Source organism: Cebidichthys violaceus, unplaced genomic scaffold, assembly GCF_023349555.1.
Source record: "Cebidichthys violaceus isolate CVI_PGR_0920_01 unplaced genomic scaffold, fCebVio1.0.p SCAF_22, whole genome shotgun sequence".
Lineage (NCBI taxonomy): Eukaryota > Metazoa > Chordata > Actinopteri > Perciformes > Stichaeidae > Cebidichthys > Cebidichthys violaceus.
The window spans coordinates 8,539,032-8,555,707 of NW_027176395.1; the positions used below are offsets into that span (position 1 = coordinate 8,539,032).

A 16,676-nucleotide genomic window follows, 5' to 3' on the forward strand; every position below is an offset into this window, starting at 1 on the left:
TCTGTCTCACCTTCTGGTTACGATAGGCAAATGGGTATAAAAACCCAGAAAGGTGCAGAGACTACTTCCTCCCGGCTGCATGAAATGCTCGACCATAATCTTCTGTTAAAATAAGATTAAGACAAGATTATCCCTTATTAGTCTCGCAGCAAGGGAATTAGCAGTATTACAGCAGCAAAGTGGATAATGCAACAACAAGATGCATCAGTAAAATAAATCTAATCAAAAGTATAATAAGTGATCAAACAGTTACGGTATTATTATTAACAACTAAAATAAGATAAAATCGAACTGAATGGTTATTGCACATATAAAATAGGAAAAATGCTATGTTGATATTGCACAGAGTATTAATATTGCACAGTGGTACACATTTATATTGCACATGATGAATGAATGAATGAATGAGTAGTTAATACAAAAAAAAGTAAAAAGTTGTTAATTATGCAGTCTGACAGCAACAGAAAGGGAAGGACCTGCAGTATCTCTCCTTCACACCTCCTCCTTCAGGCTGAAGCAGCCTGTCACTGAAGGAGTTGCCCAGTGCTTTCAGTGTGTTCTGCATGGGGTGGGACGTGTTCACAGCTGGCCTTCTTCACTAGTGTGGTGAGTCTCTTCCTGTCGGCAGTCGAGATACTGCTGCCCCAGCAGACCATGCCATAAAAGATGGCTGATGCCACCACAGAGTCGAAAAAGGTCATCAGGAGAGCTCCCTGAACTCCAAAAGACCTACGTATCCACCATCTCAATGTTTACTGGTACAGTAGGAGAGTGGTTGCACCTGTGGAAGTACACCACCGGCTTGTTTGTTTTCATGGACTGTATGGTGCTGTAGGCACTGGAGAACTCAAAAAACATGGTTCTCAGTGCTTCCAGCTTTTTCCAGGTGAAAAAGGCATAGAAGTTGCTAGGTTTATTGGACTCACAAGGGGGTGAAGATGGACAAGGGCTCTCCAGGGTCTTCATCAGGTGCGATTCCAGTGCCACCGGCCTCTGGCTGTTGACGTCCTTAGAGTGCGGGGTTTTCGGCACTGGCACCACGCAGGATGTTTTCCACTCTCCCCAGCTTCAGGTTAAAGATATGCTCAACAATCCTGCACGGTTGGTCTGCACAGGTTTTGAGAAGCCTTGAGCTGATGCCATCTGGATCCACAGCCTTCCTCGCCAGATCATTCACTCACTTCCCCACCTACTTCACCCACTCAAAGGTGCAGAATGTAGGATTTGGCAGCATCTAGCAATGAGGTTGCAGATTGCAACCAACTGAAAGTGCTCCCATGTGCCAAGTGTATAGGAGAACCACGTGGCCGACACAAAAACACAAATGGCCCCATCTTGAGGCAGTTAGGTTTGTCCTTTTTTGGCTAGAAACATGGCGGCCAGCTCTGTAGAGAGGACTGGTCCATATGTAGATATAGACTGTTCATTCTGATATAACGGGAACACGATTCTTAGTTTCAGGTGATTATACACTAAAGAAGATATACTTATTAATATTATATTATATCTCTGCCAATTGATCCCCCTAAATTCTACACACATTTGGAAACTGAGTGAAGTTTTCTTCAACAAAAGATTACTTTCACACTAGCGGCACAACATCATGATAGGAAGTGTGTGTTTGGATTTTCAGCTGACAAAAAAAAGAAAGTCAAACATGAAAAAGAGAAATATCACATTTAGAAAATGTGATAGGCACAGAAATATGTTATACAAGTCCTGAAATCACTCTAAACTTCCTTTTGAACGCTTTTTATTAATTAAATATTTTTTTTACTCATTTAATTATTTTTAAATTGTTGATTTGCTAAAATAAATAAGTTTAGAATGAAAGTTATGATACTACTACATTCTGCCAACGTAGATAAGAACAGGATGGTACATTTGTGTGAGGCTGGTAAACAATGACAACAATATGTTCAGCACAAGCAAAAAACCAAGCCTCTGTATAAATCACTTTATGTATTCAAATTCTAGTGTTTTCTGTGTTAAAATGATAAAGTGACATGTCATACCTTTTCATGTCATGCCATTTTATTACCCAATGTGTTTTTCTCTTTCCCCATTACGAGTTGCCCTCTACTTGAATCCATCTGAACATACCACAATCTAAATTCTTAACACTATTTCAGCCAAGAAATGAAACAGCAACTGCAGCAAAGATGACCAGGAGATCCATTTGCCCCTCCAGGCAGGGTGGAAATAAAATGAGAATATTACTGTGGACACACTGCACGGATGTAGTTCTTGTGTTAACCCTGAAAATTATCTGATGTTGACAATGACGAGGGGAATTGATTGGGGTGGACAGGGCAGATCAGTTTTTTTCAAAATGGATAACCTCTGGATGACCCTTTGTGCCCTTTGGTTGTGACACACACAGCATATTCTGAAGACTATAATTAATGTAATTTCTTGAACAAATATTATTGCATTTGTAGTTACTCTTGTACTTGCACTGCCATGACATAAAGAAAAGAAATGTCTTGTTTAGTCAGAAGTGGAAAAAACTCTAAACATGTAAGTTATGTGTAGTGTTTAACAAGTGGCATTATGCCAATGTTACTAAACAAAACTAAGGGAGTGCCCTGAGGCTCAATATTGAGTCCCATTTTGCACCTTGTTTTAATATGAACTGTATACATCCTGTGGTGATAGTTGACAAATGCGCTTCATTGCTCATTGCCTTGTTGAGAAAGCTAGTTCCCTATCAGACAAACAAAGGTATTTTCATTTCCATCATACACATAGACTGTTTATAAGTGGGCGTAGTCACTGTGACCCATTGGTTTGTGGACTATTTGAAGCCTTGAATTTGACATTTTGGAGGGTGGAGCTGGGAAAGAGGGAGGACCGACGGGGCCAGGTACCATTAGCTAGAGTTTGTCATGCCAAGGCTAGCTTGGTTACCAAGGTGCATCTGTAATTCACATTAACTGGGTTATTAATTGGGATACAAATTTTGGCTAGCAAAAACAGGCTTGTTTGTAACTCTGAGAGTGTCTCTTCGTACAGCGAGCTAAGTTAACAAGCCATGTATGGTGAGCACAGACACCAATACCCGCTAATTAGTGCTAACAAACAAATAAAATAAAACTTAAATTTCACTCTCCAAAAAAACTGGAGCACAGACCTCTTGGATGGTGTACAGCTACCTCACAGCAAGGCATTTTTTGTCCAATATTTGCATGAAAAATCCTTCAAAAGGCACTGACACCACAAACACACCTGAGCTAGCGGCTATGAGGAAATTAGCTATAGATACCAAGGTTATCTTTTTAGCAGGCTGTAAATGTGCTTATTTCTACTAAAAAGTTGAGCATTTTAAAATGGGCCTCTGCTTGATCATACACTAATAAAGGTACTACTTGGCAAAAGTTCCAACCAGCTCAACTGCTATAAAAGGTGCATAACAGATCACCGTAGCGCAAATAAGCAAAAAAAACGAAACATTTATTAGACTGATTTCAGATGAGTGGCATATATTTTTATTTAAATTACATTACATTAAAAGGCAAGGTAAAACACAAACATCACAGCCCATTTAAGTGACACAACATCTAATAGTTGGAAAATCTGTGCTAAAGATCCATAACATCGCAGTTATTCACACACCACTGTCCAGTTACTGCCAATGAATCAACTATACCCCTACAAAGTATATTTTATAAAAATGTTGTTCTTAAAGCATGAGAATAGTGTCAGAGCTCTGATTCATTCGTTCATGCCTGAGCCAGACAGAGGGAGGGAGAGAGAAGTTTGCTTTGTCACCGGTAGTCAAGGAAGAGGGCTGAAAGGTAACCAAGGCAGCATCGAAAATCACACACCCACACACACACACACACACACACAACCACAACTCTCTTTTTCATTCAGTCCTTTCTCTCTCACTTTCTTATGGCAATCTGAATAGAGAGGAAACAGAATGCCACCCCCTGGCACATTGATAGGCTGTGCGTCTGTATATGAGTGTATGTGCATGCTCAGGTGTGTCTCTCTGAGCGTAAATGGCTACTTGTATCAAGGTGATGTTAATACTCAATCACAGACACAGATAATTCACTTTTTGATCTGTGCCTCTTTTAAAAAATATTACTGAGAATAAGCAGGAAACGTTGATTAGAGGTTTGGAGTGGTGCAGCCTAATGTGACTTCCAGGAGTCTGGTGATGATGTCGGAGTGTGTGGGGTGAAAGGTCAAACCATCCACCTCCATGGCCAGATGACCAGTTTTTCCACTTCTTATCCCAAAACGCACCAGAGTGGAAAGGATGGACTCCTCCTGGAGGAGAAAGAGAGCGTGTTTGTGTGTGTAAAAGCCAGTCCTAGAGATGTACCATAGGTACAATTGTTTTTTATTGACAACACAACATTCATGGCGAATGTGTAAGCAAACACTTTCCTGCTTACACGTCCAGTGGAAATGGTGCATTATATTAGCATTCATTTGGAGCTGTGTCCCTTGCCTTTTGGCAAATGTCCAGTATTCCCTCTCCTTTTCTCCACCGACTTCTGAGGGAAATAGCCACTTATGTACACCAGCTAGCCTAAGTTAGATTGTCTACTGTTTGGTGTTGGGCAGGTAGTATACGGTGGGCTTTACTCAAAACAGCTGCCTGCTACTGCTGGACATGAGGCTGATAAGAGTATGCAGGCCAGAACCCCCCCCCCCCAAAAAAAATATGGTATACGAGGCTTTAACGCTCTGTAGAGCTGATGGGAACTGCAGAGTTGTGATAATGTTCTGTGGGTTCGTCACTTTGGGCATTACTTTTCAAATTAAACATATTAAATTGTTCCAAAAAATACTGTTTATAGCTAACTTTAATGAATACATTTCAGAAGCAATAAAAGGACTGCATTATAAAATACAGTATATGCACTGTAATAGTTATCTGTTTTTTATGAATTTGTGGTGTCTTCTGTGATGCTTCAGTACAACTTTCATCATCTTAATAATTCATTCTCAAACTGAGAACAGGCAGGGAAACACACATGAATGATAGATATTATTTGTAGTTTACTACTTCAGAGTAAATCAAATTTAAATAGTTCCTGTGGAATTCAGTTACTGTAGATTAATTTAGTACTCTCAGCTTTAAAAAGTATTATGTAAATCAAGAAGACATATTTTTTGCTTTCCACACGATTTACATTTTAAAAACAGATAACATTGATTATAAAGAGGATGTGAGAAAGCAGATGGAAATCTAAAAAAGACATTTTATTCAAGAGATTATTTAGAAAGGCATGTGTGTGTGTGTCACCTTGTCCACAGATGGCAGGTTAGCAGTCCAGTCCTGGAGCTGTTCTTGGGGGATTGTGTTCTCCAAACCCAGTCCTTTTTTTCTGTATCGCTGGTGGGAGGGGCAGGTGTGGAGCAGATAGAGCCCACAGACCACAGCATATCCTCCCCAGTTAGACACCCCTTCAGGAGGGAAGTACGTTGGTGAGAGTGGGAGAATGCCGGTAAACCACAGACATTGGCCAAAAAAAAAGAATAACTCTTAATAATATAAAATAACTTTTTTAAGTTGAAAAGGCCTTTTACTGCTTTCTGAAAGCCTAATTGGTGGTTCTCAATGAGTAATGATATAAAACAACAAAAAGACCAAAACTATTTCAAAGTAACACAAACCGACAACAACAGACACAAAATTACTACAAAGAGACACAGAGCACCTTCATAGAGATGCAAATCAACTAAAAGGAGCAAAACAACCTCAGACAAAAAGAAAGAAACACCAAAACAAATACAAAGTGACACAAAACAAATACAAAGAGACGCAAAACGACTACGAAAATGGGAAAAACTAGAGACAAAAAAACTACAAAAAGACTAAAACAATTCCAAAGTGACACTAAACAACTACACAATTACCACAAAGAGACACAAAATCACAGAGAGATGCCTAATGACAACAAAGTGACACAAAACAACTACAAAAAGAGGCTAAATATCTGGCAAGTCTGTCTTTTGCTCACACGTGGTTGGGCTTTTTGTATGTCTCATAATCAGTACATGACCTTACTTGTGCCCAAAAAAAGGTTGTGTGTTATTTCCTGATTATTTCCTCTTTTTGGTTTCACGTCTCCATTTAATAAAGGATTAGTGTAGAGATAATATAATTACTCCACTGTGGAACTTGACATGGGCTTTTTCTCAGACCACATACAAGGAGATTAAGGAGAGGCCAGGTGTATGTTTGACAGACTGTATATGCATTCTGCATGTAGACCTGTTGGTGTGTACCTGAATTTCAGAGTGCATATTATGTATCCATACCTGCAGGAGCAGTGTAACAATGATGCTACAGTCATTACATGTATTAAAAGCATATCTGTGCTGTGGTAATGCACCCATAACAACAGCAGCCGTATAATCTGCAGTGGTAACTTTGCATGAGAATAATGATGGCAAGTCCATACCAGCAGTGATGGCATAATCAGCAGGAACATCACAGGCTATGAGACTCCCATTGGGCATCATAGTCTCCACCTTTTCCTTCAGTTTGCCCATCCCCAACTCATTACCACCATCACCGATTCCTGCAGGCTCAGAGAGAGGAACATCTGATGAGCTATATAGGGAAATTCAGAGGTGAGCAACAGACATATGCATAATCATTTCTAGAAGAATATACCAACTGTGTGAGAGCTTGACTGAGTCTGATGTCTAAGTTAATGCAATACACTTTCTGGAAACAGCAAGAGATTTGTATCAACACATTTCCTGGAACTTTGTCTTAGTTTCAAGTTTGTTACATCTCCTAGGAGACAAAGCTCCTAATCTAATTGGATTGGCGCATCAATAACTTTAGTCAGTATGTCACATAGAGCAAATAACAAAAGAGGTGTTTGTTGAATTTATCATGTTTCTCTGTTAGCTGTTCAAATGACATGAAAAAGATGCCATTACTTTACCTTATCCCTCTATCGTGCCAAAGTTTAAAACATTTATTACCAAAGATCATTGGTATGAGTTGGATTTTCCAAAGAGGTGATTTTAGTAACAACCCGTTGCTCACTCCAAGAATATGATGGACTTTATCATTTAACCAGGAGAACAGTAAGTGGGTTTTTGGTTTTAATAACAATAATTTCAACAAATTAAACAGTATTATGAGATTTTTCAATGTTCATATTTAATACTAATATGTGACAATAAATTTGAGAACAATTCACACATATGTTGGGCTATAATTCTGTTTTTTGTGTGCTAGTAAAATATGTACATTGAGCTTTAACAATGGAAAAACAAGCAGTCTGTTTTTTTTCTTTGAAAGGCTATGAAATCATCAACATGATTGTTCCATTATTACTTGCAGTTCGAATCCCGAAATTAGAGTAAAAAAAGGTATGCATTATGAAGACGACTAACAATAATAAGTGTTACCTACCTGTAGTGATTATTCCTGGTATATCCTTGGCAGCAATAAACAAGTCATCAATGGGATCCACCAGATGTTTGATGTTTACTCCTCTCATGTTGTAGTAATTTCCATCTCCAGCACGTCCAGTGCGCTCTATCGCCACAAGGTGGTCATACCTGGTATTAAACATGACAAGCACACTGCATTTACACTCTTGAAGCTGAAAGATTCAATGTTTTAAATAATGCCGACTACACCAGATGTCAGTGTGATCACTAACAACTTTCTATACCAAGGACACTAATTGAACCAACCCAGATTACTCTAGAAAAGCAGTCCTGATGTGAAGTAGTTTTTGGGTTGGTAGTAACGCAAGTCAGCTTGGGAACTGGAGGGTCGCCAAATCAAGTCCCTGTATGGACCAAGTATGGAGAGTGGACTGGCAGCTGATGCCAGTAAGCACCCAAACCCCAACTGCTCGGGGCATCTGTTCATGCCCCCCCCCCCCTGCTCCATATATTTGTGCCAGTAAGTGTAATGTGTATAAATAACAACAGAGTGAAAACATTGAATTTTCACATATAGTAAGGGTTTACTTCATTTCTTTCTTTCACAATAAAGGGTCTTTTATTGTGTCCTCGTCCTTACTGCAAACACATATGACAGGTCAGCTCACCTGGGCTTGCTGGGGTCTCCATGGTGACACAGGAAGTGTAGTGCAGAGTCTGGGCCGCTGTCTTCAAATGTGACCAATGGGATTGCAGTTTTCAGCACACCTAAGGGTGGTATCACAGACTATTAAACCAAGACAAAACCATTTCAATTCAAAAGCAATGATGAAGGACAATGACATTTCAGTGGCGTTAACAGATTCAGGAGGCGGGTCGAGGTCCATCTCTTCCCCACCTGTCCTCACAGCTTCATCAATGATGGCCCGGTTCATCTCCAAGGCTCTACTGTCCGTCACCATTGTCACCCGCTTCCCTAGCGACAGCAGCATGGTCGCCATGGCAATGGCTCCAGGGGGGCCGTCAGTCTCGTCAGGGGGACTAAAGGTGAAGGGGAAAGATTTTAATTTAAATAAATATCTGTTCAGTCACTATCTGTTGCTAATGAGGTAACACAATGGGGATTGAGCATAAAGCCCACTGATAAAGCCTTTGCTTCTGCAGCTTTCCAAACTGGGTGTCTGTGGCGACAACCCGGGCAAAAATCACAAGCGGCTCTCTCTGGGAAGGTTGATCAAAAAACATGACTGCAATTACCACTTACCGCCATGGGTGTAGCTAATGAAAACAAATGGAGATCTTTGAGATTGAGACTTTAAAGCTGGAGAGCAGAACATTTGTCTCCCCCTTCTGGCAGTGATAGTAATTACTATATGGGAGAAACCATAACGACGGAGAAGCAGCTATCTGGAGTGGATGCTCCAGATAAAAAAGAAACTCTGCGTTAAAATTGCATGGGAAGACTTGAAGAGAGCGCTCCTGAGGCCAATCACCTGCAGGCACAAGTGCGAAAGTCACTACGGACACCGTAGTGACTTTCGAAATACAGAGAGATCTCCTTGGCAGCGATAGGCTTAAGTAGCAATGCGTCAATCCCTTTGGCAAGGGCTTGAACGTAATGGACGTTCATTTTTATGTAAAGGTCTGCCACTCAAGCCTGTTTCCACCTCTGGTTGGGGCAGTTTGAGCTGACAAGACATGTCGGACTCACTGCTAATTGCCTGTTGCGCTCTCATCAGCCAGCAATCACCTGTTGTGTTATGCACCATGGGCGTGATACCAAACAGAACCGTGGCACAAGTTACATACTGAACAATTAACTATGCTTCAGGATGCAAGCAATTCAAATAAATGGGGACTAGGATAATGTGTTGAAAGAACACTTTAAAAAGGAGTGTGAGAACCACTGCATGCCTTTGTATATAAATATACCTGTGTGTCAAGTGCATATGTATGTTTGCAGGTACCTACCTGTGCATGTAGTGTGTTGGAAAGCCGGTAGTTATGGCAACAGAGAATGCGTGGGAGAGTGCCAGACAGGAGCGCAGAAGTTCATCCTGAACAAATAAAGCTCCGATTCCTCGTTGACCTGGTTGAGAGAAAAGGAACAAACTCGCATCATCACATCCAGCAAACCTGGTACTGAGACGCAGCCACTGAACTCTCCATCATCCCCACTGCTAACAGAGGCTGTCAGAGTTATCTACCAAGTATAAGGTGAGAAATATTATGTTACATAATATATTACATTATCAGTTCATGTCTGTTATTTTTCACATTTGATCCAGATTATCTGGGTTCTTAATTTACTAGTTTGGTTTGTAATATAAAGACTGGTGTTTTGTTATAAATCTTGTTTTAAGGCCACCCTTCTGCTTATGAATTTCATTATCCTATAAGATAAGGGGAGGAGACTGTTTGGCAAACACGGCAGCTCTATAGAGAGCCAGAGATAAATCTATCTATGTCACGTCATCCTTAGCATACGCCAACTGCAGTATGAATATTAACACAACACATACTTGTTTGGCTATTGAATTGGGTATTTTAGGAATGTTGCCAAATAGTCCATCACCCCCTTCATATCCGTCTTTTTCATCTGAAAACAATTTGGTTTAACTGGGAATGTGAGCAGAGTACTTCAATTATTGTTGGTTTATTCTTTTCATGTATTTTAGCATTGAAAACACACAAAGGAGCTTTAATGGATTAGCTGCTCATGATGAGATTTTTCCTGCAGTGCCACACTAAACACAATGGCTAGATGGAGCCGTGTGCATTGTGTTCATATGTTATGAGCAACACTGAATCTCTTGCATAGGGACTAACAGAAGTACAGATGGCTTTCTGGGCAAAGTTTCAAGAGTGGTAGTCAATCACACCTTAACTTTTGAGTGTAATTATTGTTACAAGACTGAGGCCTTGTTCAGACTGCAAGACCAAATTATTTTTGGACATATCCAGATTGGACAGAAAAAAAACAAATAGCAAATCGGATCCAAACCACATCTGGAGGTGGTTTGAAATGTGATTCCAAGCGGATTTCTACAGAGGCGTCTAATTCCAGACGCTCTTGCCACCCCAATTGGATTTCAAAGTGTCTTTTGCGTCACTCGCTCCATGCTGCAACTAGCAGAGAGCTATGGAGGACAACACGGAGGAGAACAACAGTCCGTGGACAGATATAGTGAAGCCCTTCAAGACTGCAGGACTGAACATCCTAATGTATACTGTGGTGGAAAAAAATCTTTTCACCACACCGCACCGCACCGCATATTGTTTTGAGGGAGAATTAATGGACCTCCATTAGTCACCAGAGTAGCTACGTCATTGTCAACTCATGCAAATAGCTGTGATGTGTCTTTGCACTTGTTTACCTGGGTCCTCTCCAATAATCGTCTCCAGCTGTCTGATCTTTGCCACAGCCCTCTGAGATGCCAAACTGTACAGCAAGGGATTGTGGGATACCAGAAAGCAGAAGGGAATCAGTTCACGATTGTGATCCGTGGAGCCCTCAGAGGGTGGAGGTGTGGGAGAAGAAGGGGACGAGTCTGGGATGTCAGTCAGGAACATACAGCCTGGTGAATGACTGAATGCCAAAGAAGGCTCTGGATAGAGACGGAAAATGAGGTCTTAATACATTTCTTGAAGAAATTATGAGAATGGTACAGAGTGAATCCATCATATTGCTCACTGCTGCTGATTATTGCTTCTATAGCGGTCACTCCACAGGCCCAGAACACTGGGACATCGCCAGGCTGCAGCTGTACTTGCCCCCCATAGTTTGGTCTAGACAGGTCCTGTATTCCGAGGAGAGCTCCACACACAAATAAAGCCAAGTTATGTTCTGGCAAATAAAGGTTATTATCCTGTGTAAATAGTAATAATACATTATATTTGTATAGCACTTTAAAAAGTACTCAAAGACACTTTACATGGTAAAGACAGAACGAATAAAGGCAATAACAATATAAACAAGGCAGAGAGATGCCATTGTATCTGTGATAAACAAAACAAAAACATTCATAACTAACTTCACAGGTTAAACGCAGATTTAAATAGATGAGTTTTAAGTACAGTTTTGAAAGTGGCAAGTGATGGAGAATGTCTGAGGTGCTGGGGGAGGGAGTTCCAGAGGGAGGGGGCAGCAATGAAGAAGGCCCTGTCCCCCCAGGTCCGATGTTTGGACAGAGTAGGGGGGGTAAGGAGGTTGGTGTCAGCGGATCACGAATCACGTTGGGAGCGTGTCGATGCAGGTCAGAAAGGTATGAAGGGGCGAGTTTGTGAAGGGCTTTGTATGTCATGAGAAGAATCTTGAACTGGATTCTCTGCTCTATGGAGAGCCAGTGGAGGTTTTGAAGGACTGGGGTGATGTGATCTCTGGTACGGGAGTAGGAGAGCAGATGGGCAGCTGAGTTCTGGATGTATTGTAGTTTGTTGATAATTTTGGTGGATGCGCCGTACAGCAGTAGTCCAGTCGAGAGGTGATGAAGGTGAGGATGAGTGTGTCAGCGGCTGAGGAGGAGTAAAGCGTGTGCGTGTGTGTGTGTATACCTGGGTCTCCTATGTGTACAGGAGCGCCATGTGCAAGCGGGTTGAGGTGAGTAACCTCTACTGCTGCATCCAGCATGCCAGCTGGAACAGGACGCATAGTGACCACTAGAGGGCAGCTGAACACTCCAGCAGGAATACATGGAACTGCAGTCTGGACACACACACAAGTATCGTAAAGTGCAACAGATAAAATCATAAGCAGTGTGCTGTCCAAATGATCAAATACTATATTATTTATAATATATAATGTATATATATTGCCAGCAAAATATACATATTATATTCTCTCTCTCTCTCTCTCTCTCTCTCTCTCTCTCTCTCTCTCTCTCTCTATATATATATATATATATATATATATATATATATACAAATATGAAGAGAGAGAGAATATAATACATGCATTTTGCTTTGGGAAAAACTGTATGTCCTGATAGATTGTATTCCATTTAAATACATTGTTTTAAATAATGTTAACAAACCTGAAACAAGTTGATAAATAAACAATTGATTGACAGAAAAATAATCAGCAACTATTTTGATGATTGGGATTTCAGGTTTCAAAAGATAGTATTTTATTTTATCTGCTGTTTTATTACATTAAACAGTGTATATCTTTGTTTTTTAGACATAACAAGGCATCTAGAAATATCACCTTGGGCTTTACAAAATGGTGGTGTAATTTTCTGGCATATTTGGAACAAATCCCAAAATGCATTAATCAATAATGAAAATTTAAATACATCTTTAGTTGCCGCTCTGGTGTAGACCTCAGCTCTATAAAGAAATTATAATTAGATAATTAAAGCTGCAAGCAGCATTGATCGGGCCCTTGCAACTTCACGCACGTCGAGGGTACTGGCGGGACTCTGGTTGACGCGGCCATGCATTTCTGTGACAATCATACATTGCGTGCACGAGTTAAACAGTATTTCCTGCCTCAACCAGCAGCGTAGCAAGATCATGTTGCCAGGTCTTAAGCCTCAAATGTTTTGAGTGTACCTCCGATACAATCATAAATGTAAGCCTGTTAAGATCATTAAGAAAATGAATATGTGTGAATGTGTTTCAGTGTTTATAAAATAACAGACCGTCAGTTTACTGGGATGGGGTTCAACTCCCTGCAGTGTCCTGCTGATTGTATTTGAACTTACATGAAAGTTAACAGAACAGTATTGTCATTTGCTTTTACTTTAACACTTTAATTTAACACCGTTTTCATTTTAAGCTCTTCTATAACTTTAGATTGTAGTGTGAAGCATTCATTGTAACATTTAACGTGATTTTCATGTAGAAGCTCTGGACAGATCATTTATACTAATGCCCACTGACATGGTTTGAGAACCACTGTTGTCTAACTTTTGCTCCCCATGCATCTTAGTTTGCACATATTTAGATCAGAGAAGTCTTTTGCTCATGGTGTGCACACGAACCCTTTAAATAAATTCAGTGTTTGGGCTGCTGTAATTAAAGAATCCTGCTTACTTCTGTGGTTGCCAGTAGGTGGTGCTATGACTATGAGTTAATATTGGCATGCAAAAGTCCTAAAATCATGACGGTAATCAAGCATGTCAAGTTTGGGACAGTTTTGTCAAAGTACAGTTGAGTTACAACAGCTTGGTGGATGATGGCGAACCATGTAAAATAGCTGCTACACCAAGTCCATGTTGTTTGATGAAACCTCAAGCTTTTAGTAACTTTTAATCGCTACGGTCTTTAGATTGTTCTGACCAAATTCTAAGTTGATCGGATTAATTCCCTAGGAGGAGTTTGTAGTACAGCACATGGAAATGGAAAAAAACAGGAGAAATTCATACAAAATTCAAAATGGCTGACTTCCGGTTGGGTTTAGAGCATGAACCCCTAAGACTTTTTGTTAAGTCTACATGTGATACATCTGCTTACCAAATTTTATACAGCTAGGTGAAACGTACTGCGAGGGCTGCATCGTCAAAAAATTGTAGGGGGCGCTATCGAGCCAACTTGCCGCTCTGAAGCATTAAAATCACATCAGATAACTACATTCAGGATTTTAAATGTGTTTGACAAGTTTGGTTACCTTTTGAGCATTTTTAGCCCCTCAAAAACACTTTTGTTTTTCGTGGCGAAGAATGCGTCGCCACGGCAACGGCCTTTCACGAAACAACAACCTTTGAGTAACTTTTCATCACAAAGATCTTTAGATTGTACTGACCAAATTTGAAGTCGATCTGATTAATTCCCTAGGAGGAGTTCGTTAAAGTAGAGCCCCTGGAAATGTCTAAAACGACACTAGAAATTCATACAAAATTCAAAATGGCTGACTTCCGGTTGGGTTTAGGGCATGGCCCCAAGAGACTTTTATTTAAGTCCACATGTGATACATGTGCCTACCAAATTTTGTTAATCTATGTGAAACGTACTGCGAGGGCTGCTTCGTCGAAATTTTGTAGGGGGCGCTATTGAGCCAATTTAACACTCTGATTGAATAAAATCATATTATAGAACTACATTTTGGCCTTGTGATCTGTGTGTCAAGTTTGCTTGTGTTTCAAGCTTTTTTAACCTCTCCAAATGACCATCGTTTTTCACGCCGAAGACTGCGTTACCACGGCAACGGCGTTCAACGAAACATCAAAAGCTTAGAGAACTGGCATTATGAACTTCTTACATTTGTGTGGAACAAATTTGATGTTGATCTGATTTTCCAACTTAGAGAAACATGCCAAAGTATAAAGACTTTAACTTACTGTTGCCAGTAGGTGGCGCTATGACTATGATTCAAAATTGGCTTGCAGATGTCTTCAGGCCTGGAGTTTAATCAAACATGTGAAATCTGGTAAAGATCTGATGATGCAGAGTCGAGTTACATCAGTTTATTCGTTCATGGCGAAGGATCGAAATTCGCAGAGCCGCCATGTCGCCACGCTTCGACAACTTCCTACAATTTTCACAATGAAGCATTAACAAGGTCTTAAGGCTTTTGTGACAAAATTTGAGAGGGATCCGATTAATCTGTGAGCAGTAGGGTGTCAAAGTACACAACCTATGACTTCCTGTTGCCACTAGGTGGCGCTATTACTATGATTCAAAATTGTCATATACATGTGTTCAGGGTCAGGATGTTATGACATATGAGAAATTTGGAGCAGATTACGCAATGTACAGCCGAGTTACAACAACTTCCTGTTTCATGGCGAATGGTGTTTTTTTGCCGCCACGCCACGGACACATAGTTCGATAACTTTTTGATCTTTGAGTATCGTTTCACTGCCAAGGTCTCAAGAGCATACTGACCAAATCTGAAGGCAATCGGGTTTAATCTCTAGGAGGAGTTCGTTAAAGTACGGCGCCTTGAAACGGTCCAAAAACGTCATCAAATTAAAAATGGCCGACTTCCTGTTTGGTTTAGGATATACCTCCTTTTGACTTTTTTGTACGTCCCATCACGTTCCACATACCTACCAAATTTCATACAGCTAGGTGAAACCCAAAGTTGGGGCTACTCTGTAGGGGGCGCTATCGAGCCAAAATGTCATGCCGCAGCTGGACACCCCAATAATACTGGAATTTTCACCACGATTGAATTTTGTGCCAAATTTCAAAAGATTCCCAGTATCCCAAGTACCTCCTTTTTGCGATGAAACTGGTACGATAATAATAATAATAAAAAACATTAGAATAACAATAGGTCCTCCGCTCCAACTACGTCGGTGCTCGGGCCCTAATAATAATAATAATAATAATAATAAAAAACATTAGAATAACAATAGGTCCTCCGCTCCGACTACGTCGGTGCTCGGGCCCTAAATATGCTATCATAACCCACAAATAGTCAGACAACCAAATACATAAATTGCTTTGTCAATGTCAATGACATGGTGACGTCAAGATAAGTCGGTCCTCCTTTATCCCTAACAAAGATTGAATACAACTAAATTACTAAATTAAGTACATGTGTTTTTGACCATAGAATTGTTTGTTAAAATTTCATCTACCAGCCCAATGCTATTTTTTCTAGCCAAGCTTAATCAAAAGTAGCCCAACTGGGCGGAAACCAGCCCAATCTAGCAGCACTGCCAGTAAGCCTATATAGCTGCAATAAATCCCTGCATTGATCCTGTTTGCTTGTTTAATCTGCACTTGGGTCCTATCCTTGTCACCTTTATTCACCACACTGCAACAGGTAAATTATACAAAAGGTGTTTCAATGCACATACAGCTTGGTAGATATTTGCGTCATACCCTATACATGCTGACATTTGTGCCCTGCTCCACGTTCCTGACTGGGATTCCAGCTTTCTTCAGTTGGCCCTCAAAGCCAAAACTGCAGCCCAGATAGAAACAAACCATGTCTGACCATGAGCCATGATGTGCAGCCTGCTGCTCTGATGCAGTCCTGGGAGCAAAATTAAAAAAGGAGGAGTGAGGCAGGTAGGATTACAAAGTCAATTTGAGAGATTTTCTTTGATTGCTTTGGGAGTGTGACAATGGCCGGCTGTACATTATGAATCAGTGATTTGTTAAGGAATGTAATTCAACAGAAAGAAAATAGCTTTATTGCTTGCAAACAATGGTGCTGTTTTTTAAACATGCAAAATATAAATTAGGCTTAAAACATTTGCATAGGTAACACTTTTTCATTAAAACATGATTGTCTGTCTTAACCTAATTTTAACAATATTCATACATTTTTATATTTTGGCCTTCAAGCATGGGGGCACCCGGGGTTTGAACTCAACCAAACTCCTTTTAGTGCAGTGGTC

General features: G+C 40.4%; 1 protein-coding gene across 5 annotated transcripts in view; it reads right to left on the reverse strand.

Annotated features, from left to right (window-relative positions):
* Positions 1-3,465: 3,465 nt before the first annotated feature.
* dglucy (D-glutamate cyclase) overlaps positions 3,466-16,676 on the reverse strand; it is a 30,941-nt gene continuing 17,730 nt past the window's right edge. For 4 of the 5 annotated variants that reach the window (XM_068717751.1, XM_068717752.1, XM_068717754.1 and 1 more), the window contains 11 exons: positions 16,156-16,309; positions 11,935-12,085; positions 11,075-11,197; positions 10,758-10,988; positions 9,352-9,469; positions 8,279-8,421; positions 8,049-8,148; positions 7,400-7,548; positions 6,429-6,548; positions 5,267-5,427; positions 3,466-4,281 (listed from right to left, as the gene is read on the reverse strand). In XM_068717751.1, coding sequence (XP_068573852.1) covers positions 4,120-4,281; positions 5,267-5,427; positions 6,429-6,548; positions 7,400-7,548; positions 8,049-8,148; positions 8,279-8,421; positions 9,352-9,469; positions 10,758-10,988; positions 11,075-11,197; positions 11,935-12,085; positions 16,156-16,309 — 1,612 coding nt within the window. In that variant the 3' untranslated portion in view covers positions 3,466-4,119. The remainder of the gene's footprint in view (positions 4,282-5,266; positions 5,428-6,428; positions 6,549-7,399; positions 7,549-8,048; positions 8,149-8,278; positions 8,422-9,351; positions 9,470-10,757; positions 10,989-11,074; positions 11,198-11,934; positions 12,086-16,155; positions 16,310-16,676) is intronic. The other variant, XM_068717753.1, reaches the window with a different exon arrangement.